Genomic DNA, 27,019 nt, shown 5'->3' with positions numbered 1-27,019 from the left:
AGGATCACATAAAATCCCCTAACTCAAACTTTGAGCTCAAACCAAAACGGCAAACCCTAACCCCCTAAACTATCCTGCCTCATATTGAGTTCGGAATCAGACCAAGATTAAAATGTAATTTAAGGATTTTGCCTGCACCATAGAAGTGGCCAATGGTCTCCTTGTTCCAATCCACGCAGAAGCCCACCCGAGAATAAGCAATCGCTGTCACGTTAGCTTTAAATTGTGTCTCCTGGACCAGATTAAATCTTTTAATCTATTCCTGCCTCCAGAGGCCTCCGGGCACATTCTGCTCTTCTACTTAGCGGAAAGCGATCAGCCCCCCTGTGTTTTATGGCGCGCAATAACGTAAAGTCAAATATTAAGGCTGTAAATCTCCGGTGAGGCTCCGACCTGCCGAAACCCGGCGGGATCTAACAACACGAGGCGTCCCCACCACTCCTGCCTCATCTTTGCTTCGCTAATTAAGGCGAAAGCCATGCAAAAGACATTGCCATACACTCCCAATTAAGATCAAAAATGCCATCTTGGACAGGACTGTGGTGACCTCACAGAATCCGGTCAAGCCCCTGAGCGTGGAAGCCGCTGTAATGAGACGCCGGCTGGCAAACATGCCCGATTAAAGGCGGGGAGAGCTCTAATTTCCACGCCGAAGGCATTAGCAACATCGCTGGCAGGCCGACGCTGGGCTGCCATTTCGGCCGATCCCATTGCCTCAACACTGTGAACACGGCAAAGATTCTAATCTAACAAAGATGAAATATCACAAAGCAAGACAAAAAATTTTTTTTATCTTTGCCCTGACCAAAGCCCAAACCACTAACCCCCGACCCAGCCCTTAACCCTCACCAATACCCCGATCCCGAATTCTAACCTTGACACAAAACTATTCGGGTAATGAGACACTGACTGGAAAGCATGTTGATTAAAAGCCTGAAATGTTCCAATTTCCACAACCGAGACATTAAGACTATGCCGCTTTTCTCATTTCCATCGGGCCGACTGTCGGACGCCTTTTTGGGGATCCATTGGCTTAACGTGAAGGACCCTCAGCGGCCGCTTTGTTTCCATCCTCGCCGCGCAAATATCAATCAGCGGCTTTAATGGATTTAATTGCTTTGGAGAGACGCTGGGAAAACACTCGTGACTAGTCGAGAACGCATAAATGAGTGAGGATGAATAATGAAAGATGGTGATTAGGGAACATCTGCACTGCACTAAAAATAAAGCTTTAACACTTTTCTTTTTTTTTTTTTATTTGGTAGCGAAAAGAGCAATCCCAGGTGAAACAGGTCATTGTTGTTTACAGGTTCAGCTAATAATTAACCATTTGAACCGGTTAATTTGTTTTTTTATTTTTCAAGGTTCCCAAATGATGAAAATTAATGTGCTTTTTAAATTTAACTTCAAAGTGCAAATGGGGAAGGGAGTCCACCGCCTGGAATGGTTAAATTGTGATTATTATAGAATGTACAATGTATGGGAAAGCATCTGCCGAGTGAAGCGATTTAATGCAGACTCCTTCCATTCCCGCAAGCTTTCACCTAATAAACAAGATCCACCTCTTTATATAAAAATGAGAAGTCAGAAATGTGTCAACATTCAATAATTCTAACTCTTTTCTGTGAAGGAATGCAACAAAATTACCATATTGGACATCATCTTGAAAATAATTAGCATTTTCCTTTGGTTTGTGCAAAGGTAGATTTAAAAATATATGGAAAAAAAATAATAATATGATTTTTTTTTAGATCAAAGATTAAAAAGTTTAATTAAAGACATAACAAACCAGGATTTGGTGAGTTTTTGAGTATATTAAGGCCCTCTGGAGGGCCATTTTGCCATACAAGCATTAATCATCAGGCACCAATGAACTTCATGCCAATTTCCATGGTGAACAAATTACAATCTAATGTTGATGCTACGCTTTGTCCAAATAAGGCAGCATAACCCTCCCCCCCCCTCAAAAAATGGCAGTTTCATGTCACCCCTTTGTCTCGCGTAATTCTTTCCATTTGGAGCTTATTTGTCGAATTTCTCAGCAGGAGTTTGTCAAAGTTCGAGCCCTGGAATTTTCCCAAATGGTGGTTTTAAACAAAAATGTCCAAATTTCACATGCATAGTAAAAAAATGTCCTTGATATTTCTGATTGGGATTTTTTTATTGCCGGATTAGCTCAAGTAGTAGTTTGATTAGGCACTGAAAGCCAAAAAATGGCTGCTTGAAACCAAAATGGCCAGCTTCTTGTTCCGTTTTGCCTGTGGGGCTTTCAGACTTCTTTGTGTCTCTTGTTCAGAGAGAGATGTCCGCCCAATTTTCTGTTGATCCAGTAAGTGGTGTCTGGGGCTGATTCTTTATTCTTTACTCGAATAATTCATGACCCGGTTCATACATTTTAATACAAATGCCAAATTATGCATATGGCACGCAGAAGCTGAATGTATCATTCAGAAAATGGAAAACGGATATATCTATGTAACTATCTTTCTTATAGTAGTCACCCAGTTTCTAAAGTGGCGCTAAGTTGAACAATTCTAACTTGGACCATCAATTTACACTTATTTACTGGTGTGGATGTTGACTTTCAGCAACTGGAATTTCATTTGACCCCTGTTGGACTTACCACAACCGGCGTGTCTCGCACGGTGTTCTCAGGTATGACCACGGCGTAGCTTTCCTTTTCCCACTGCGGCGGCTGGTTTTTCACATTGGTGATAGTGACGGCCAGCTCCACCGAACTGCTCCGGTTGCCGCCGTCCGTGGCCACGATCTGCCGGCTGATGTAGGTCCGCTGACGCCACAGCAAGTTTATGAATTTAATAATTGTAGCAAAAGTTGAATTATGTGTTAAAAATGTCAGTGAGTCAGTAATAAGCAAGTGTTTACTACTCTATGAGGTTGATTTGCAAAATGGCAGTCAAAAAAAAAAGCAAAATAGTCCATTTGGTGCACTTTGGTATTTATAAGCTGTTGTTATTTCTTAAAAGTAAAAAATTGACAAAAAAAAAACACTATTAAAAACAAGCATTTCAAAGTTCATTTTTTTTATTTTCACGTGCTATTTTTTTTTTTTTAGCTGCTATAAGTCTTGGTAAAATTACTCATCTTAAGCATCCATCTCCAACTGACTATCACCAACGTCAAGCATGGATTCCTATAAAAGTTGTTTTATTTCATGTTATTCATTGAAAGCATGTTTTCATAAATTATTCAAACTGAGTGTTTCTGTTGCATGCTGTCCAATGAAAACACTCACATTACTAAAATAACAATCGTTCTTATTATTTTATTTTTTTTAAATTAACCCATACAATAATTTCAGTTCCTAAACGTTTAGACTGGTTGATTCTGTCAAATAAATACCTGTATTCCAAATTGTATACATTTACACATTTTGTTCCATAAAAATTCAATTAAAATATAGTCCAAAATGTTTTTTTCATGAATTTTCTCTCAGTCACTTTAAAATATTTTTTTTAACTAAAAATATAACTGTAGTCAAAAACATGCTCCTCCAATTCAGTACAAATTTACACGAATTACCTTTAGAATTTTTTTTTCTAATTGGAGCCAATGCTATTATGCATCACAACATTTTGTTTTTCAATACCTAATATGTAAATATATATATATATATATATATATATATATTTTTTTTTTTTTTTTGCATTTTATATTTGGATCAGGGAAATAAACCAACTCGTTCCACACACTGCCGCCAGATGAGTGACATGCATCACCAGTTTTATTTTAATTCAGATATCTTAATTGTTTTTTACTGCATGTTTAGTGGAAAATGAATCCATGATGTCCGTTATCTGCTCTTCCATTTGACGCACTAAGCCAATCAAGCTAATGTTGCCACTTGAAAAGCCCTCCAGAGAAAGCTTGCAATGTCTTCATCTCAATCAAATCACACAAGAGGCATGCTAAGCACTAATGCCGGATGCTGCTCGTCATATTTCCATGCCTGGAGGAGCAACCGACGCTTTCTCCCTGATTGCGCAGACGTCTGGTGGAAGAAAAGGCGGCGGGGAAACGTCTGATTGTGTCATCACCGGAGTCCTTTCTTCGGTGAAATGAGACGTCGATATTTCCTCAGGCGGCGTACGATTAACGCGCAGCGCAATCTCTCGGAACAAGCGGCGGCTATCCAAGAAATTGCACGTCGGCGAGATGGCCATGGTGATAAAAGTCCAACGGGAGGAACAACTTCCCACGGGAACAAATGCACTCGGGACGCGATGCTTTTTCAGCCTGAGAGAATATATTTTTAGACTACTCGCTACACGATATGATTGTTGATATTTTTGCAATTACGATTCTATCATGATACAGGAATTTCATATGCTGGAAGAAAACCAGCTGGCCGATATCTACGTACTGTAACTGAGAAAGGAAACTATCTGATTACATATAAAGATGTTCTTCTCACTGGTTTGTGACAGAAAATTCGTCCGATTAAAATCATATACTGTATCTTGAGATGTCTCTTTTCTAGCTAGACAAAAAAGAGAGATGCATGATTGTCGCATTACAATGAAAATTTACAAAATGAAATTCAGATAAAAATCTGATAAATGAGGAAAAAAAAATGCTACATATGACAGATCCAAGCTGCATGATTATCATCCTACATTGAAAATAAGCTGAAACTGAATTTTGAGATGCTTTTCATTAGCTGGCGTCCATTCTAAGGATGTCACCATATTGTTCATAAAGTGGATTCCAAATTCTTTAAATTCTCTGAACGAATCACAGATCCAGCCTCAGCCTCTCGACCTATTTGAAGTCAATATGATTATGTCACCATCGCACGGTGGTCGACTGGTCGTGGGTTCAATTCCGGCGCCGGCCTTCCTGTGTGGAGTTTGCATGTTCGCCCCATGCCTGCATGGGTTTCCTCCGGGTACTCCGGTTTTCTCCCACATTCCAAAAACATGCATGGTAGCCTGATTGAACACTCTAAATTGTCCCTTAGTGAGATTTTGAGCGCGGGTGGTTGTTCGTCTATGTGTGCCCGGCGATTGAATGGCAACCAGTTCAGGGTGTCCCCCGCCTACTGCCGGAAGATAGCTTGGATAGGCTCCAGCACCTCCCGCGACCCTCCTGAGGAGAAGCGGTCCAGATATCTATCAATCTACAACTAAACATGAACAGTAGCGATTCAATGTTTTTCAGAACTTTAAAAAAAAATGACGCGGCGCACCAAATAGAAAAGTATCACGAGAGCAACAGCTCGAGAAGAAGTTGATGATGAGAGAAGGAAGGTCACATAGTAGTCATAGTCGGCATATTTGAAGTGGCTCAAATGGCAACAGGTTTGTTTCATGTTGGAAGTTCTGACAACCTCAACCTTTTATTGTTTTTAAAAATGTTTGAATTATTTAGTTTGTTAGACATGTTTGAATATTGATTTTTGACTAAATATTTAGCAAAAAAAAAATATTATCTAATCGCAAGATTGACCAGTGTGTTAATTTGACTTGTTCATAATTGTGTTAAGATCTTTTTTTTAAACCGACAGTCAGTCAAAACATCAAAATATTTATCCCCATTAGTATCCCCAATAGTCTTAATACGGTGATCGGATTAATCTTGCACTTGAGTAGTAAGAATTAAGCAGAGGAATCCACCGGTTTTAACATCATGTTAAGCAGAATACCGTGTTCAGACTAGTAGGGGGCACATAGCTCATTTTGCAAACATTTATTGCTTCACTTCCATTTTAAAGGTTAACATTCATTGCACTCAATTTCCCACCCTATGGCATATTTCTCCACTATATACTGTACATGTACTGGGAGATTTTGAAATTGGTGCCCACCAATCAAAAAAAAAAGAAAAAAGAAAATCAAGCTCTAGGATTGCATGTAGGTGTGCTTAATGTTGCATCCAGCTTGTTTTCTGAGTGCATACCTGCGAGATGGGCTGATTGACGTAAACCCAGCCGGTCAGCGGGTTTACCCTAAGGTACTCCGGCTGCTCACTGGACATGGAGTATGTGATGGCGGCGTTGGTTCCAAAGTCATCGTCATGGGCTGCTACTCGCAAAAAACTGGTCCCGATCATTGTGTCTTCTCGAAGGAAGTCTGCAAAGAAAGAATTTGGAGTGTTTAACATAACGGAATGGAACGCGACACAATGCAACTTGACGTAACGTAACATAACATTGCATGGAACGATTCGAATGATTTTTTTAAATTTTGTATTTTATTTATTTATTTTATTCGACAAGAACATGTTCCTCCAAAAGAGTGATTTTTTTTACATTTTCATGTTAATATCCAATTAAAGGGAGTTTTAAATTTTTAAGCAGAAAAACAATTGTCTTCAATGGCAATGAGTTTTGATTTGTATCTAAATTGATTTTATTATTGTCTCCACTGAAAAACATTCATCTCCATTTTTGGAAGTTTTAAATTATTATTACATTCTTAGTAATTTTCCTGATTTTATCAGTCCAGTGAAAATTACTCGTCACCAAATGTAGCATTTTATTTCATCCATTTTTTGATGACTTTTGTAGACCAAAGAAAACTTGAGGGCTCTCTCAAAATTGGTGAATTTTCACATTCATGTGATGAAATCTAATTTAAATGAGTTTTACATTTTTTTTTTAATCTGGAAAAGAAAAATCAGATGGAAACTGACCATGAGATTTGAAGTTGCAAACACATCTGAATTTTTTTTCAGAGTCAAATCCACTCACACTCATAGCGAATGTTCTCAAACTTGGGGCTGTTATCGTTCTGGTCCACGATAAGAATGTTGAGCTGGCAGATGCCAATCAGCGGGTCGCTGGCCTGGTCGGTGGCCGTTACCGTCACTGCGTATTCCCGCTGGCGTTCGCGGTCAAATTTCCGGGCCGTGACAATCGTCCCTAAAAACAAACATGACAAGAGGAGACGGACGTCATTACCGCATCCTGGCACAACGAGAACCTTTGACACCATATAAGCGAATGAAGGCGCGCTCGGGTGCTGTGGTGAAACAAGGGAATCTGCTTTGATTGAATCCTGCTGTTGTGATGAAAATCCTGATTGCTGTTCCAAGCTGTAAAAACTGTTTTTATCACACATGTAAGGTTTTTCCAGCCTCAAATTGAGGCACTTTTATGATCATTTATGCATCCCACTGGCTCAAACACACTCTTCTGACATGTTTATATGCAATTTCAGATTTTTTTAAAAACGTTTTTTAATCTTTATAAAATAAAAGTACACAAAAATTAAATTACAAAAGTGCACATGATGTGTACAGTTAAAGAGCAAAGTTAAACTTTCAACCATCAGATTTTTTATTTTTACTTTTTGAGTTGGGTTTTTATGGGTTACCATATTTAATGCATTTCTCTCTTTTCTCTTGCTCTTATCATCTTATGATGCGTTAAACTGGCAATTTTCAAACTTCCAAATTTATTTAGAAGTCAAATACAACTGAACTTTATGAAAGTATATCTGCGCCATCAGATTCTCAAATTGAATTATCAACACTGGATTGTTTTTCCTGTCAAAATATTCAATCTACACACAAAAAAAAAAATCTAACTTTCTGATGCAAAGTCAGTTGCAAATATTAACTGCAAAACCTCACTTTCGGGTCAACTCGTTTGCGCAATTGATTGCTTAGGCCTGGTTTGTCATTGAATTGAAGTTTCATCTGAAAGTTGAAAATGCAGCTGAATGATGAAATCGCTGCTGAGTATTTCTAAATTTTGCAAGCTAAAATGTGTAAATTCAACCATTTGTTAAAAAAAAAATGCATTTGTAATTCAAAGTCGGAATCTGATAGGATAAATTAAATTAATTTAATTTAAAAAATTAAAATGCTTCAACCACTGTTAGATTATGAAGATTTTTAAAAATTCTAAATAATGTTTAAAACTGTTTTCATAAGCTCCGTGTAAGTCATGGATTTTTACCTCCTGCGGGACATTCCCGGATGTTTAATGTCGCCAGTAAAAACTGAGCACATAGGAAACAACACTTGCTGGTCAATTGAGATGCGCGACGTGCGCATGCACCTGTGTCAGGGTGGATGCTGAAGGCCGGCACAGTGGAGTCTTTGTGCATGAAGCCGTATGTGACCTTGCCATTGGAACCTTCATCGGCATCCACGGCGTCAACCTGCAGCACAAACGCCCCGGCCGGCTGGTTCTCCAAAACCGTCGCCTTCTCCCGGTACTGTTGGCACTGAGGTGGGGTTGAGAGAAAAAGCAAGAGGGCAAACTATGTCAGAGTGCAGAAGAGGTTATGTTTTATTCATTGCACAAGCACAGCTCATACATATGTGTAAAGACTTTTACAGCCAAAGTGGCATTCACTTATGTGGTGCGGCGAAATAGTGAGGGGGTGGCAGTGGGTGGTAGGGCACAAGTGGCCCGAGGCCACTCCTGGTGGTGCTGTTAAGAGGCTTCATGAGTAGACAAATCAACAAGGCTCAAGAAGCAATGCGTGAAAAGACACAGAAAGTCAACCACATTGGCTTGAAGACGTCATTTAGGCTTCATTTCTCGAGAGGCGTTGCTTGACCATTTAGGGTTGAAGCAGCGATTGGCAACTTCAACCCTCAATTACGGGGGGCAACATGGCTCAGTGGTAGAGTGGTCGTTTCCCAGCCCAGAGGTTGTGGGTTTGATCCCCGGAAATGTCCTTGAACAAGATATTGAAATCCCATTTGCGTGTGTCATCAGTAGTTAGATGTGAGGTTAGTGCGGACCAAAAGGTGATTTTGTGCACAATCAACACGCTCAAAATTTCAAGATTATTCAGGAACTATGTTACTCTTGCACATCATGCCAATCCTGCAAAAAGTTATGAGACATACATTGTAGTAACGGTGTAAATGGAACTCAGGCATGTTTTCCATCTAGTGGTGAATGGTGGTATTACAACCTAAAATTCAAATGTTTGAAAATCTTGGCCCAGGTTTGTGTCTAATACATGTTTTAATGTTAAACATTAAAAATGAGAAAAAAATAATAAATACACTCAGAGTGTCATTGGGAGTCAAGTGCAGGTTGTGTGCTGCCAGTTGTTCATCCGTGATGTTAACACTGAGTTTTATAGGTTGCACCCACAACAGACTCATAGACGCCCCTACTGACAGAAAACATTTGGATGCAGGAAATCCGCTCTAGTGCCTCTCCCATTTCCTCCAAACTCCGTACTCACTCACGCAGTCCTCGAGGCTGACATAGCTGTACGCAGCTTTAATTTGTAGTTCTTGGTTCCCCCACTGACTCCTCACAGCAGTGGGCCACAGCGTAACTGAATTTGCAGCACACGGCTGCGAGTGAGACTTTCAAAATGAATCTATTATACATAAGGTACCATTTCTCCCCGCCAAGATGTTTGCACGTTTGCGCCCCCACAAGCTGTTCCTGCTTTTCCAGGCCAAATTGTGTGAATTAATGAAGCTCGCTTAGAAAAGTACTTGATTCTATTTTCACCGCTAATTGTCATGTATCTGCACCAGCCACTGTGCACGTGTGTTTGTGTGTGCGTGTGAGCATGTAGGCTTGATTTATGAGAAGTTCCACAGCAATTTCACGGAGCTACTTAACGGCTCCATTGAGATAGAAGTGCAGAATTCTGCGTCTATTAATCGGATATTCTGAATACGGCGGAAAAAAAAAGAAACAAGGCCTGTGTGGGTTTGTGTTGGATTGTATATTCTCATCATATTGTGATTCATTGTCAATGGTTAGTTTTAATGTGTATTTTTTTTTCTTATAATGGTCTCGAAATGGAAGTCAGCAGCCTCATGTACGCTGGATGCCATCATACATTGACTTCAACAGTCACCCCCGTTATATCATTAGCGAAACAAGCTTCTAGGGAAGAATTATCTAAAAGAAATGAGGAATGAAAGCGAATGGGCCAAATGACGGGGATTTACACCTGAAAACCCTATGAAAGATAATTCAAAGTATTTAAAATTCCTCCAGTTATTTTTTATTTTTGCTTTCAATATGAGGAAAAATCTCCAAAAGGCAATTTTTTTCTTAAAGAGAGTCATCAAAATTTGTTTGCAGGCTTCGTCCACATGCGGTGATGAAAAACTTGAACGTCACCCATTTGCCTTTCAAATTTTGTTCCACTTGGACATCGGATAAGTTTGTTTTTGAAGGGCCCTTTGAAATGGTCAAATTATCCCAAACAAGGTGGCTTCAGTCCAAAATGGCCTACTTCCTGTCTTTTCAAACATGGCTTCCGGAGACTTTTTTGTGGGTCCACTAATGATAGACAAACCTACCAAATTTCTTGTTGCCAATTCAAACCGGTTTAAGGGGCTGATCATATAGAGTGGCGTTAATATTTTATGGTGGATAAGTATACTTCAATGACACACTCATCCCACATGAAATGACAAAAATTTAACTGTTTGAAATTTAGTGTCACCCATCTATATCATATATGCACTTTAAAAAAAATTTTTAGCAGTCAGACAGACAAAATATGATGGACAAATTTGTCTTTGAGAGACCACTGGAAATTTGAACCACTGGAAATGTTGGTTCAAACCAAATACCTTTGCAGGCTTGGCTTCTTGAGACTTTTTAGTGGGTCCATTCATGATTGACATATCTATCAAATTGTATGTTACCAAATGAAATGTTTTTCTGTGATATTAGAGTGATGTGTGTTCATGTCTGCCAACCAGTTTCATTAAGCAAAATGAAATTTGGTAGACATGTCTATCATGAGAGGACCCACAAAAAATGTCCACGACTGAAATGGCACAGGAAGTCAGCCATTTTTTATTTCAATCCAATAATTTAGGGCCATTTTTGACACAGCAAAGTTCACATTCAGCCTCGAAAGCCAGTTTAGTTTAACAACATGGAATTTGAAAACTAACCTATAATGAGTAAATTCACTAAAAAAGTCCCCAGATTTTGTTGAAAATTCAGCCTCGAAAGCCAATTTTGCTTAGCAATGTGAAATTTGCTGCAGCTGCAGCTGTTGTGAAAACACAATATAAATAAAGATGTATTGTACTGTATTATATGAAGGCACCCCATCAAGTAAGTCTCAAAAAGCCATGCTTGAAAAAACTTCAGAATAATTCTGAGGTTCCTTCACAGAAAAATCACAAATCAGAGTTATTTATTCGGTAAACCAATCATTTTATCCTTCGAAAGATTGTTAGAAAAGTTGAGCTGGGCTTTTCCAAGTTTAAATCCTATTGTATTACACAAACATGGAATGACAGAAGATGCAAAAAACAAGCAAGAGGGCTTGTCTTGCAACATTGCTCTCCTTTGCACTTTACATCATCTCTTTGGAGCGGCCATGATAAGGCCGACTGCACTACTGATTTTCTCGGTAAATTTCCCAGTTCAGTGCCTGACCTCCAGGACACAGCTGGTTAGTTTTGCCTCTCAAGTGTGCTTTTGGAGGGAGAGCGATCTCGCCGAGTGTTGGGTTGCGCCGCTGCCCGAGTTCAAGTGTTCACCTCGCGCCTCACGGGCGAGCGTGAGATCACAGTGAGGTACGGTGGCGACTTTTTAACCAATTGGTCGAGTCCGGGGGATATGCTTGAAAGCTTCTGTCCTTCCAGACCTCATCTGGCTATTCCACACTGGAAAACACATTTTTTTTGGCGGTGTTTCTGAGTAATGCCAATATGCCCCTGGACCTGTAATATGTACTGGATGCACACAAATTTTGGGGGCGGTGATCTGAAACCGGTGAGACTTAAGAGTTGAGGCCTTTTTTATTTTTAATGAATTCTGTATCTCCTGAAAAATATGGGTTGAATTCCAAATGTTGGTCTGAATTTCAAGGCATAATCTCCTTAAAAATAGTGTTAAATTGCAAGCCCACCCAAATTAGAGGCATATTTTTTTAACTTTTTGCAGACTTAAGAGGCGTATTTTTCACCAATTTCTGTTGATTTCCATTTCTTTGTCCACTTTAAAACTTGTTTGAATTTTTTTTTTCTTTAACCTTTGACTCAACATGAGACTTTTGCCTTTCTGCAGTTCTTCTGGGATCTATTGTTCGTCTTTTAATTTGTGTGCTAATTTATATAAGACCATACGGGAAGCTCTTTGTTACAGCTCCAACTGTTGTGAAATGCGCTACAAAAATGAAGTTGGATTCTATTGTATTGTATTGTATTCTTCCTCAACATCAGAGGTCTTTTAAAAATGATCCATTTAATTTTTGGGTGAATTTAGACAACAGGTTACCAAATATTAGGGGTGAATTCCAAATAATTTTGTGAATTTAGAGGAATATTTTTTTTTTCTGAAAATGTGTGTGGTTTCCAGAAAATTATTTCTCAAATCAATTAAAATTTCTCCACTTTCCGGTCAGAGACAGGTGTTTTTAGTGAAACCAACCCATGTTTACTACTAATTATTAAAGACTAGAAAAAGCTCCAAACATTTTTTTTTCTTGCAATAAAAAATTTTTCTACTTTTTTTTTCTATTGTCTTCTAATGTTTTTCTATTGTCACAGAGCACAAGACTCTGCAAGGCTTGAAAGAGCAGTCAAAATGTTGTCATTTTGAGGAACTCTGCTTTGGCAGTTGAATGAGAAACATTAAAAACTGCAAAATAACGCACATTAAAGTTTAGCTATTTGCACATTGTTGCGTTTGCTTAGTGGTCGAGTGGGACGACTCCCATGTCGGTCAAAGCTGTGAAATAAAGAGCAAGACGAGGGTCCGACCGGCTAATCACTCCTCCAGGGAGGCTGATAAACAGACGAGGTACAAAGACAATGAGCGTGAGTGAGAAAAGAGGACTTATGTGGGATGGAAGAGGATCACGCTGCTGCCGTCGCCACGGTGACGAAGAGGTGGAAATGTGAGCCAGAAATCAGGTTTCACAAGCCAAAGGGGTTCTATACAGCAGAGATTCACACACCAAAAACATTTTTTTCCAAGGACCTTTTGATCACCTTAACACCAATTCAACATCAGCTACTGGCGTTTGATTGCTGGTTTGTTACCTTCTCAAAGACGGGCTTGTTGTTGTTGACGTCGTCCACGCCGACCACCACCTGGGCTGTGGACGAGAGGGCCTGAGGGCCGCCCGAGGCGTTGTCGTCCATCGCCGTCACATTGAGCACGTACTCCACGCCCTGGAGGTGAGGCGGAGGGCTGGAGCGGAGCCGGATCAAACCTGGACAGCAAGTAAAAACATATGGAGGTCACCGGTGGAAGAATCACACCCAAACGCAAGACCACCTTTCATGCTGTTTGTATAGTGCTCGTCCTTTTAAGTTGGTGAGTGAGCTGCAGTCCATCCCTGGTGACTTTGGGCAAGACATCCTGGACTAGCAGTGGCCAGTCAACTCCCGCGGGTGACAATGGCCGCATTGCATCACATGACCAACGCGTCTGCCACACGGCTGCAACGCAAGTCAGAAATTGTTGCATCGCACATTCTCTGTCATGATTGGTCCATTTAGTCACATGCTGGGATATATTCTCAGCTTTCCCTGGTTAGGTTTCTCAAGACACAAGGCCTCTTTAAGGGTAATTTGTCACCACGGAGGAGAGGATCTAACATGGCAAGAGCTAGATTGATACGTGAATCACTTAAAGTCTCAGTCTCGGTACTGCTCCAGTTGTGAAAGGCAGTTCATTCAGTATAATACTTGGTGCCGATAGGGCGATCGGGCAACTTGTGCACACCTATCAAAGTTCGTTTTGACCAATCCCGGTAATTTATTATTACTATTGTTAATACTTGTAGTAGTAGCACTGGTAGTCATAGCTTGTTGGTATTTGCACCGACTGTTGCGGCTTCACGCATTTAGATAATCAAATACATTTTGCATGAGCATCGCCGCATTGTAACACTTCTCAGACTCTGACAATTGCTTTTGGCACAAAGGGACACAGCCACGGTGTCTGGAGTGTTAAACTTGACACTCTTGACGAAAAAGGGTCAGCGCCATGGCATTATAAAATTGGTTAATGTTAGTTGCTTCATGGTTGCTAAGCAACGCCCACGAGGGATGACGGCCCGATCGGGATTGCGCTTTGGGTTCCGTCCTCCCCCCTCACCCCCCTCCCGTCATGTGTCTGGTGTGGGCGACTCATCTGCATCCCACTCGGCTTTGAATGACTCTCTGTGTGCGCTTTGTATTCATCTCATACCCCGGCTGCTCTGTTTATGTCGTGTGTGTGTGTGTGTATGTGTGTGTGAGTGCAAGTGTGTGGGGGCTTGAAGTGTGAACAGTGCTTATTACATCCTCCTTATCTTCACGGGCCGGGCCAGGTGCTATCGCTGTCATGTGTTCATTTGCTTGTTGTTTCAGAGGAGAGCAGGGCATTGAAATCATGTGTGCGTGTGTGTGCATATGTGCAATATACATCATTCTGTGCGTGCTTTCCAGACCACGGAAGGTGATGGGAAAGATTATAGCCACAAGATGTATGATTTGGGGTTTGTTCATCACATCGGACCATAACGTGTGATTTGTGTTTGTACGTGTATGTGTGTGTGCGTGCGCACATGTACGATGGACGATGGCCACCGTGGTAGAGTGCGCCTTGAGGTGTTTGTCACAATAGCTGATTCCAGGTTATGTGTGAGTGCGCGTGTGAGGGTGACACACACAAACAGAAAAGGAGACGGGAAGGAGGTGGCAAGAACTGAGTCCAATTTGCAGCTACAGAGAGGTGTGAGGGGAAAGAAGATGCATTGTACATATCGCCTCACATTAATGCACGGATGCACGCCCACACACGCACACACACACCCAATGTGATATAAACTGACACACACATACTTGAAGTCAGCCGCAGCTGCAATAAATTAAGTTGAGGAAAGGATGTTTTTCACATCCATCGTCTTTCTTTCTCGTATGTAGTGAAGCGTCGCCTTTAGTATGCTGATGTGCATCTTTGACATGCATACCAGCACCCTCGTTGCCGTCGTACCCACTCTCTTCCCCAATTACTATACCAAACCACTCTTATACTTTTAATCTTGTAAACCCACTGGAATGTGATTGTATACCCATTTCAACAGAACATTTCTGTTGTCCTGACCCGATCTTGCCGCACTTTTCACATCATTCTCAAACTTGCCCACACTTGGATTACAATTTTGCATCCCCCATTTTGGAAAGTTTGCATTGCCGCATTGTTTACCTCCATGCGCCACTTTTGACCACCCACAGAGTTTGCAAACCCCCTTTTCCCTACGTACCAAAAATAAAATGTCATAATTATATTAAATGATGCACCATGTTCAACACCCAGACAGAGTTGGTGCACCCTCTGCGTTGTACATCCGACAGATTGCCATTGTGCAACAAACAGAATTGCTGCACCCCTTCCATTCCACTCCCATGCAATGTGAAATTATTAAATCTGACTGCCTTAAATCAAATACTATTTCAAACATGTGCACCCCCCCTTTTTTTTCACAATTTATGAATTGTTTTGATCATGTTTGCTGAGGAGAGGGGGTGAACTTTTGTCATATCGTGAATGCCACTTCATAGTTTAAGCTTCAGGTGTTACATGACAAAATATGATGATAAATGACTTTTTTTTTTCCTCTGGTGTGTGCGGGAGAGGCTTGACATGTTGGGTAATGGCCTCTCTAATGAATCTGTGCTGCTTCCAGATGTGGCACATGTCTGCTACCAGATCTCAAATGGCAAAGTTAAACACGCTGATTTCTTCGTTGCTAAAAGACGTCAAGTTGAAAATAAAACTTCAGAAATGCCTCCATATCGGGGCAAATAAAAATGAAATTTGTATTTTCGAATAATTTTGATCACATTTGTATGATTAAATGGGAGAGAGTGGTGCACCAACGTTGCCACCAAATTTGAAATAGATTAGCAGCGCCCTCAATGGTGCAAAGTGGTATTACAACAAAGTAAGAATAATGGCCCTCATTCGATTTGAAGCGAGCTTTTTATTTGCACGTGGTTCATCGAGAAGCTAATGAGGGCAACTACAAAAACATCCGGTCTTTAATTAAAGCAACCCATTGTTTGTTGATCAATCAGAAATAATAAAATGTTCTGTGGTTTACTATTTTTTCATGATTTGAAGCTCGGCTGTGAAGAAGTGAGGAGTCCCGCGAGTCACAGGATTAAACACGAGCCCAGTTGTTGAAAATGTTTTTCAATCTCCCTTCAGGGGGTGTATTTTTTTTCTTTTCATTCATGTTTCTTGAATTGAAACTGCAACATTTTTTTTGGCAGGGCTTCATGTGATATATTGAGTTTGATTTACGTTGTCTTTTAAGTGGTAAATTAAAAAAGAATAACCAACCACAAAAAGACCAAAGGCGTTCCATAAATGGCATCTTACAACTCTCAATTCTTTTCATGGCGTTTTCATTTAAAGAGCTGAAGGCCTTATCATATCCATAAAAAAGATTATATTCATTAAAGAGAGATTTATACCAGGTTACAATTTCAAGTAGTACACAAGAACAAAGTCAAATAAGACCATCAACTAGTTCTCCCGTAGTAAGTCCAAGAAACTGAATTGGATGTAGAAAGTGAACTGCATAAAATCTTGAGAAATTTTGTTTTATCTTTCCTGAGTTTATTTCCATGTTATCTTTGCAACTTTGGACTGATATTTTTCCTGAAAATTTTTGTAAAACAAATTAGGACAATTTTTGGGTGAGTTACTGGATGTAGCTTTTGAAAGTTTTTGTCATTTCTGCAACTTTCTACGGAAATTTATTCCGGAACGTTTTGACAAAATTTATAAATTTGTCAGAATCATACAAGCTGAGGGACCTTTGAGAGTTATTGCTATACTTCACATGATAAAAATGAAATTTTTTTTCTAGGATATGAAGTGGGGGCGGCCTGGCTCAGGTGCAGAATGGTCGTCTCCCAACCCGGAGGTTGTGGGGTCGATCGTCGGCCCTTGTGTCCTTGCGAAAGATACTGAACCCCCAGTTCCTCTGATGGCGCGTCATCAGTAGGAGAATGTGAAATCAGTGTGAAGTGATTGAATTGGTGGAGAAGCGCTATACAAGTGAAAGACCATTTACCAAAGACCTTAACGAAGCGGCCGTTGAGCATATGTTCCCCGAAATAAGCAGAAAGCCTGGAGGGACTACAACTGAGATCACCAACATTAGTGCTGCCGTATCTAATGCAGATGATGCCGTGTACAGACGTGAATGAGTCGGCTGCCTTTGAACTACAAAGTCAAATATTCATGCCATAAATCAATAATAAGACTGGCAGATTGCTGGCGTGTAAGAGGAAGTCTATTAAGCTCGTAGATTGTCAGAGGCGTGACCCCTAGTTGGCGCACACACTCCAGAAATCTGCATGCCGTCTATTTCCATTTCAACTTTGACCCCTCTCGGCGGTCTCTCTCCTCCGTCTTGGTCTTCTCAGGCAGCCGCTTCAGTATTCTAAGCGCACAAGCTGCCGATTGTCAATTAAAATGAGAGAACATTTCGGCAGCCGCCTGCACTCAGGTGCACTTTCCCACCTGGACAACTCCATTACAACATTGCCATTTCCTCATTATCCCCACTAGAATAGTCCATTGCATGGCACACATTAAAGAGTTATGGAATGGAAATGACATGAAAACGAGACTAAGAAATGACAGAAAATCATAACAGTTGTTTGCTAAAATACAGTTGGGCCAAAGATTAATCAACGTTATTTCCTGCTCTGTTTTTTTTTTTTTTATGCCCACAGAAATCCTTTATATTGGTTCGGTCAAACAGGCCTCCCGATGTGGCAAAACCATTATGTGACTTCTGTCAAACAATCAAGAAATAAAAGTAAAATACAGTGATGGTTGTGGCTATTGCATCCACACTCATAAGGTCTAGGGGACATAACAGCGAGGGAGCGCATACTTGGAGCAAAATAGGGATGTTTAGATGATTAAACCAAATGAACATTTAATGGCTGTAGACTTGGACCAAATTATTCAATAATACCGGTGGGCTGAAATAGAAATGACTAAGGAGTGCATCCACAGACCAAATGACTCAATTGGGGTGGTAGACGGAGATAAAATAACTGCAAGACTCAAGTTTAGCTGAAGATTTCGACCAAATTAATTTGTACTTATTGTAGAACTGGACCGTTAATAATGGTGGAAAAGTGAGATAAAATAACTTGGGAATGCATGCAGGCGCCAAATGAATTCAATTCTGAAGCAAATTTCGACCTACTGTATCTGTATTTGTAAGATTGGCGCAAAGGACGCAGTATAGTTCTTAATGAGAATAAAATGACTAGGGAGTGCATACAGGGGCCAACTGACATACATTTAGATCAAAACTTTCACCCAACCACCAGCATGTGATATGGATCTAACGCTTTAACATTGGCAATACAATACCATACACTCAGTTAAAACAACTAAGGAGGGCATACGGTGACCAAAATACTCATTTACATGCACATTTGGAAAAAATAGAATTGGACCAAATGACTCTATAATCATGGTTGACTTAAATAAATTGACCAGGGAGTGCATACATGGACTTAATCACTAAAATTAAGATGCAGACATCAATTAAAAGACAAAGCATTTCCTCTAGCCTTGAATTAAACCTATCAATAGGATTATAGAGTGAGATACAATGATTAGGGAGTGCATACATACAATACAAAATCACTCAATTAGAGATGCAGACATCCAATACTGGCTATAATATTGGACCAAACACCTCAATAATAGTGGTAGTGAGAGACAAGCTGACTAGCACTCAGGCTGCCCTTCTACACAGTATAGTCTATTTGCTCAGATTGGATCAAAGGACTTATATAGCGCTGCAATGATATAAAATTACTAGAGAGTGTGTACAGTGAACAACAGATTCATATTTCAATACAAATTTCAACCAAACAAACCAGGACTGGCTATTGACATGGATTAAATGACTCGATAATGATCATAGAGTGAAAGAAATAGAGAGCATACAGTGGCAGAATGAATTGGACTTATGCAGACATCAAACAAATGAAAACACATTGTCTCCAGCCTTTGACTAAATTAATCGATAGTTGTTATAGTCCAGGATAAAGAAACTAGGAAGTCCATATATGACCAAACGACTCAAATTCTAATATGGAAGTAGACCAAATGAAACAGCATCGCCTCCAGCTTTTGACTAAATTAATCAACGATATTCCGATTCTAAAATGAAGTGACCAGGGAGTGCATACATGAAACAAATCACTCACGTTAAGCTTCAGAAATAGCACATTCATAAACAAACCCGTTCTTCTACGTGACAAGGACCAAAAAAGATTCAATTATGGTGTTTGACTACAACAAAAGGACAAGGAAGTTCATACTTGAAAATTTAAGTCCTATTTCTATTATAATCAGAGATATAGTCGGGCCTATAGATATATGATGTACAATGTGTGTTCCATACAACATATTGAACATCTGCTGTGTGGCAGATGCTGCTCAGCGTGATAAAAGGCAGGTGCGCGTGCACATGCACGCACGCACACATACACACACGTACATAGGCACTCAGGCTTAATGAATAGCGACACAAGGCCAGATAGATGTGACTAGTTTGTTAAAGGCGGCGGGCAGACATGTGGCACCCCTCACTGTGGAACATCATATGTTTATATATAGCTGGAGAGTGTAGAAGCATTACATTTTAGTCCAGCCAAGGAGGCGGCCTGAATGGACTACGTAATAATGCCTAAGAGCTGAAGACAGGAGCCATACACGCAGCGGCTATGTGGATGCAAATGGTACACGGAAAAGGTTTTAGGACATTCCAAGAACACAAACGCACTAGGCTAATGTCTCCTCTCATCTTTTCAGACATTTGCATGTACTTGTCTCACGTGTGAACACTTACAACCACTTCAGGTCTGTATGCAGTCCCTGGTCACTTTATTAGTTAATCTAATATCAAAACATCTGTGTAAAAAAAAAATGTGGTTGACTGCAATTACATGAAAAGGAGTGCATACATGGAACAAGTGAGTGAAATTTAGATGCAGAGCTCGACTAAATGAAACTGGCCATGGACTTAATGACTCCACCAGAGTGGTAGACTGAGATAAAATCATGTTTGCTCAACAGCGCTGATGCAAGTAGCAGCAATTCCAGGAGTTCGTGTGCATTTCATTTCTATGTAAAATAACGAGGGAGTACATACATGCATTACATGTCTAACATTTAGATCCAATAAGAGAACGAAACAACCTGTAGTGGCTCTAGACTTGGACCAAATAAGTCGAATGGAGGTGGAGTGAGATAGAATAACAAGGCAGGGCATTCATGGACTCAAGGATTCAAGTTTACATAAAGGATTGGACCAAATTAATATGCAATGGTTATACACTTGGACAGAAATGGAGGTAGATTGAGATAAAAAGACCAAGGAGTAAATTCATGGACCAAATATCTCTAGTTTAGATGCATGCTTGTAAAAAATATCTACACTGCTTTAGACTTGGATTAAATGACTGAATAATGGTAGTAGATTAAGATGAATATAACTAAGATGTGCATACACAGACCAAATGATTAATGATCAGTTAATAACTGTAAATGTCTAACATTTTGAAGATGGCAGGAAATGCAGACCTTTTCACTGTATGGTAGATTTCCTTTTTGATATTTTTTTTAATGTAGAATTTTACTTAAAGTTGAAGGATGGCGACACTAGAACTGGTTATTCAATAATTTACTCGTTTGAAGTGGGCATCGGTCGGTTCCACATTTATAGAGTCCAGTGTACCGCAAATCCAATAGATTGATGTGGTTGTTTTAACTTGGCAGTAGATGGCACCTCTAAAAGCAGAAGGAAGGTGTCGGAAGGGAAAAAAAAAATGTTGCGAGGATGCTAATAAGGGGAAAGGCGAGGGGGAGGAAAAGGAGACAGAATAACAATACATTAGCCTGAGGCAAGCCGGGAAAAGAAGCAGGGCAAAGATGTGCGGGTGTGTTGCATAAAGCTGGGATCAGACGCAGGGCAGCCATCAGACCAAGCAGCAGCTCAGGGCCAAAGACTAAATAATGGAAAAGCAAAAAAAAATTAAATAAATAGATTAAAAAAACAACAACAAAAGCAGAGAAGATGACAGCGTGACATCAAGCTTCCTCTGCTTACGCTTCGATTTGAACACAATACCGCACAGGGCAGAAAAGTCCACACACTTGATCTAAGTTTGCACTCCGGAGTCCTTTCATCTCAGTCTGTTGCCTTTATCGAGCCATTTAGTGCAAGTCTGCTGCCAGTTCAGGTTCATTCGGTCTAATTCTGCATGCTAACTTGAGGCATTCGGGCGATGTATACACTCCTTGGCTATTTTTATTTCAGGCTAACAACGAACGATACCGTCAAACCCGACTGGAATGGACCACGGTGAAAAGATTTTAGATGGGCATGTGGACCGATGAGCTGTAACATAAAACTGTGACTCTGCAACGGGTTTTGAGGCCCCACATACGGTAGGTCTGTTGTGCTGTATTACTTTTATTAAACCATAAAAACATGCAATATGGTCAAGCAAAAAGGATGTTGGCACACAGCGAGGAAGAGGGTGAAAATAAATTATTTTAAATGAATGAAATACAATTTGAGAGAATTTGACTTGGGTTAGCCTAATCGCCAGTTAATAGTATGTATGCACTCCCTGTTCGCGCCCTTGCATTTTCCACCTGGTGGAAGTTTATAGCATCATTTAAACTTGACTCATTTAGTCATTTAGTTCACGTACGTACTCCCAAATATATATGTATATATATATATATATAAATATATATATATATATACATTTTACTTTTAGACCAATTTCAAAAACAACTGATGCTAAAACAAAGATCTGTAAATAATTGAAAAATAACATAAAGGACAAAAAAATTAAAACAAGAAAGAGATAAGACTTTAAAACAATGTCAAAGTACTTGTTGAAAGCCAAGGAAAATAACTGGATTTTATTCATTTTTATTTATTTTTTAATGGCCAGTCTCTCATGTGCGCTAAGAGTTCAGTCCATAATTTGGAACCAGCAACATGAAACCTCAGAGATTTGGGTACATCCATGAGCAGCATAAATGAACCCTAAAATACGCCGACAGCCAGAGAAAGGAGGCCAGCCTATTCTGATTCTAATTATTTTTTTTCCTGTTAAGAAAAGAGAAGCAGAATGGAGACATTTTAGGGTGGACTGGCTGGCTCCAAAGTGGCTGGAGTCATTCGGTCAGTACAGTTTCATGTGGTCAAAATTCACATTTAAACTTCTTCGTATACACTCCTCAAACACAGTGTAGCACACAGAGCAGAAGAGACTATTTATTGGCACCTTCCTACACAGCCGGTTTATTTATGGCTTGTAATAGGAGAGCGTGATCATCATATTGACTGAGCCGTTCCCATCCTAATGGCCCCCTTAAATCTGCGAGAAACGCACTGTATTTTTTTGGGCTGACTTACAGGCAAATTAAGACATGAGGAGGAGGGAAACTGCAGCTTGAACGATCATGTGTGTTTATGTGCATGTGAGGCAATCAAGGTTTTCCATCACCATCAGCGGGAATTGAGATGAACTCCACGTCCATTACGACGATGATAAAAAATATTTTAAAGAGCAAATAGTGAACTCATCGAGACCTTAGTGGACCGTGTGATGGGCCTCGGTGTCACCTTGCCTCATAGGCCATCACCGCTTAGTGTGTGCGCGTGTGCTCGTGTGTGTGTGTTTTGTGAGACAATGGTCTGGCAGTCATTTAAAGGCATAACAAAGATTAAAAGGTGCGAGTCACAACAAACAAACACTGGAAATATGGTGCCTGTTGCCCAGAATGTTAATTATGTTTCCCTCAGAGGCTCATTAAATGATTGTTATGTTGTCTGGACACAACATTGGGTACACTTCCACTATAAAGTGCCACCCAATACCAAAATTTAGCTAAATGAAGTAGACAGAAGTAAAGCCTTTTCCCACCTTATTTACTGAAGTTAAATGATTAAAAATATATGTAATATGAGAATTCAACGGTAATTTCCAAAATGAAATACATTGTTAGTCACTGTATGCACTCTCTAGTCATTTTAGCTTAGTTTACAACCATGACTGGGTCTTTTTGTTGGCGTCTCGAGCCATGTTGGTTAATTTGCTACAAATAATCATCTAAACTTGGATCACTTGGTCCGTGTATGCACTCCCTAGTCATTTTATCTCAGTATTCCGCTGTAATAGGGTCTTTTTGTACGCTATAATAAGCATTTAAATTGAGCTCATTTCGTCCAAGTATGGGGCGGTGCGGTAGTTGACTGGTTAGCACGTCCGCCTCACAGTTCAGAGGTGCAGGGTTCGGGTCCGGCTCCAGCTGTCCTGTCTGGTGTACTCTGCGATTGGTTGGCAATCAGTTCAGGGTGTATCCCACCTACTGCCCGAAGGTAGCTGGGATAGGCTCCAGTGGCTCAACTCCCCCTCAACATCTCATCTAGTCTGATACTATCAAGTCTATTTATCTATAGCCATGTTGGTTTCTGTAAAATATATTTTAACTTGGATCATTAGTCCATGTATGCACTCCCTAGTCATTTTATCTTAGTCTACTGCTGTAACAGGGTGTGTGTTCAAATCTATATATACAGTGTTAATTTGCAATAAAATATGGAATTAAACTCTAATAATATGTTTCCTGTATGCACTCCCTTCACATTTTACCGAAGTCTGTCACTATTATAAAGTTGTTTGGCCCCAAAGCCATGTTGGTTAATATGATGTAATTATGCATCTAAACATGGGTAATTCTATTTTTTTTAATGTATGCACTCCCTCATCGGTTTATCATACATACCATAAAATATTGTTTACTACTAATGTTGGTTAAATTGCTCTAAATATGCATATTGCATCATTGCATTTGGTTCATATACTCTGTGCAGTCCATGTTATTTTATGTTATCTACCACCTTTATGGTCATCTGGTCAAAGTCTGTAGCTGTACACAATACAACAACTTTATTTATATAGCTGGCGTACATGATGTAAATTCTGAGAGTAGATTCTGATCATTTAATTCTCAAGCCTCGTCACCCCACTTCCACTCCCCTAACTCCGATCCCCTCCCGGAGGGTGCCACACAACAACAATAAACCTCAGACGGCGTTTTGTCATCTTTGGGAGAAAATATGCACGAAAACGCTTGTCTGGCTGCGCGCTGCTGATTATTCCAAAGTCTACGCGACGTGACCTGTCAGAATTTAAAAACGCCAGAGAGTGCTGGCAGAATGAAAGCATGGTGGCACATACTCAGCGTAAGATGGCAAAACTCCCAACAGCTGGAGCGAAACATTTCCTACCTTTTTGGCTGTCGATGACAAAATTGCCCTCCTCGTTTCCCGTGGCGATGCGGTATGTGATACCGTCTCCGTCGGGATCCTTAGCCAGCACAGTAGCCACCAAAGTGTTTGGCCCGGCATCCTCCGACACAAACGTCCGATAGCTGAAAGAAAAAGTACAATCAAATATACAATTAAAAATCATGTCAATGTTTAGATTTCTCGAATAAAATTCGAATGTTGTAAGTGCAAATATTTGATGGAATAATCGATAGCATAATCGATTCTAAAAAGATCAATTCCGTCATGTGGTTGATGGATGTGCTCCATGGTTATTTGACCTTAGTCTGCCAACATTATCAATTCATATGGATTATCCGGTTGGCCAATGGAGAGTCATTCGGTCGGACTGAGCATCAAAAGTTGAGTCCTTTGGGCCATGTCTTTGGTCCATTTTTCTCAGTCGAGCAAAATTCTGGAGTCATTTTTTGCCAGTATAGATTTTGTCTGCAAGTCCAAAAAAAAACAAAAAATAAAAACAAAAAAAACAAACCCACTACAAAAGTTTTGGTATATTTGTTTGGGGTGTCCGACTATTTACTGCTGTGCTATGTCAACATGACTGCTGTGAAGAAGATGGTTTCAAACAACAAAGCAAGCAGTCGGCTAACACTTACAAACAGTACTGTACCTGGGCGCATGTTTGTTATGTTGTGCGGTGAAAACAGAAACACAGCTCGGAGCTAAAAAGCTGTCGGGAATGCAAAGAGACTCACAGTTGGATGCAGTTTCATGTATTTATTTAAAAAAAATAAATAAATAAATAAGCAGCTTTCTGTTTGACCGCCTACTTCTACTTCCAACCGTGAGCCGCAGGTGTTAAAGAAAATAAAGAAGTCTGAGAGTAGCGTCGAACATCCTTTCAGTGGCGGACCCTGAGAATACATAAGTCACACTCCAGATGAACCAGTATGAACCAGTGGAAAGCCTAATATCAGCACATAACGCATGCATATACATTACCAGATGTTTGCAGGTAACGGTCGACTGCAGTTTGCGCGCTTTCAAGAGGGGGAGCGCACTCGCCTTTCCGCATGCATTTTTCATCAGCTCCCGCCTTAGCCAGCAGAGTTTAGCTGGCACGCTTTAAATTCCCCTCAGTTTTGTCTTTGCGTCTCGCTCAACACTTTGAACTGCCGCTTTGAAGCCTCGCCGCAGATAAGACTGGGCCCATGAGGGCGGCCTACATGGAGGACGCATCCCGATTTTGCTATAGGGAAAGAAATAGTTACCTGAACTGTAGTGTACGACTAAGTTAGGCCTGTCACCAAAGAATAGTTATAGATTCCATTTTTTGATGGCTTATTCTACAGAGTAATCAGGGGGGGAAAAAAAACTAAATGAACGTCTGACGTGTCTTTTGAAGACGCTACAATACTTTCAAAAGCATGATGTAAACATTTTTTTCAACTTCTCTCACCAAAACCAGAATTTGCCACCTCAGCCTTGTCTTATCTTAACATTAACTCAACATTAGCAACATCAAATACGTGGCTAGCAAATAACAACAGTCCTATATAACACGTTGACCCCGTCGTACAACACAGACAAACCACGGGAATGTCACAAAAATATCATTTGAAAAACAGCATAAATAATTTTTGACATTGCTTCAACGACACAAGCGCTAACAATAAAACAACAACTTTATTTTTATTACTATTCTAGCCTTGCGACTTTTCCCATCCCGCGATTCAGTCACTTCCGTTGTTGCTTTTGCATTTCCGTTGTTCTTTTTGCAATAACGAGTAGTTCAATGTTGTTGTATTGTGTATTGTATCGTGACCTTTCTCATTACGTCATTGGAGAGGATGCAGTCCATAGTCTGTGGTTTAACCTCAGTCCACAGTGTGTGTCTACATCTAAAAAAGCACAGCCAGTTCGAGAAGCGATGGTCAACGTCTCGTAGGTTAATCTGACTTGACAGCGAAACGACCTCACATTCAACATGAATAAACCCCCCCCCCTTTTTTTTTCTTTTTTTTCAAGATGACGTGTGTGGGCGACCTCTTCAATTCACTCGGCTCCATGCGGCCGTTCTGGTGCTTTTGGACTCTCTGCACGTCTCTAATTTGTCCTGATCGATGTTGCAATCAAATGAAAAGCACCTCGGACATACACCAGCACACACTAATTACTTTTTAACCGTTTTTTTTTTTTTTTTGCACGTGCAACTTTGTTTTCATTGCACAACGCCTCGCCCTGTGAAAAAAAAGAGAGAAGCCTCCCGAAGGCCTGCGGAAATTAATTACTGATTTTAATTATTGACTTCGTTTGCTTGGTGGAATTGGAGGCCAGTGGTTAGCGACTACTGGCCTCCAATTCTAAAAAAAAAATTGTGAGTGCGTGCCTGTGTGTGTGTGTGTGTTGGGGGCTTGCTGATTGCGCCATTCATCTGGGCTGCCTCCTCCTGCGAGTTGGCATCAATCAACAGGAGTCTGGCATTGAATTGTGGACTGTATGTTGAAATGCGTGACTAAGTCACTTATGGAGAATGAGCCTCACTTGTTTGCTCCACCTTGAACTTGCAGCAATTGATCATAAATGCACTCCATCAGTGCTGAGTGCCATCTAGCAGTTCGAGTAAGTAGTTTTTGCTCTTAATAAGAAAAACGCAACATCTGAAGATCAGTAGAGAATTTTAATATGGTGCAAAACGATGGAAATTGTGGCAGGTGCCCTTAGAAATCAATTGTTCC

At 40.3% G+C, this 27,019-nt stretch overlaps 1 protein-coding gene across 2 annotated transcripts in view; it reads right to left on the bottom strand.

The window, feature by feature from the left end:
- Window positions 1-27,019, bottom strand: part of LOC148337257 (neural-cadherin) — a 211,861-nt gene that overhangs the window by 93,316 nt on the left and 91,526 nt on the right. For both annotated transcript variants that reach the window (XM_088296160.1, XM_088296159.1), the window contains exons 7-12: window positions 24,282-24,424; window positions 12,970-13,142; window positions 8,027-8,195; window positions 6,713-6,883; window positions 5,920-6,092; window positions 2,624-2,791 (exon numbers count right to left, since the gene is read on the bottom strand). In XM_088296160.1, coding sequence (XP_088152286.1) covers window positions 2,624-2,791; window positions 5,920-6,092; window positions 6,713-6,883; window positions 8,027-8,195; window positions 12,970-13,142; window positions 24,282-24,424 — 997 coding nt within the window. The remainder of the gene's footprint in view (window positions 1-2,623; window positions 2,792-5,919; window positions 6,093-6,712; window positions 6,884-8,026; window positions 8,196-12,969; window positions 13,143-24,281; window positions 24,425-27,019) is intronic.

Source organism: Idiotropiscis lumnitzeri, chromosome 5 (assembly GCF_059441095.1).
Source record: "Idiotropiscis lumnitzeri isolate Australia: NSW breed Sydney's pygmy pipehorse chromosome 5, RoL_Ilum_1.0, whole genome shotgun sequence".
Taxonomy (NCBI): domain Eukaryota; kingdom Metazoa; phylum Chordata; class Actinopteri; order Syngnathiformes; family Syngnathidae; genus Idiotropiscis; species Idiotropiscis lumnitzeri.
The sequence above is the reverse complement of the archived record's forward strand: the minus strand, read 5'-3'. Positions and strand labels throughout refer to the sequence as shown.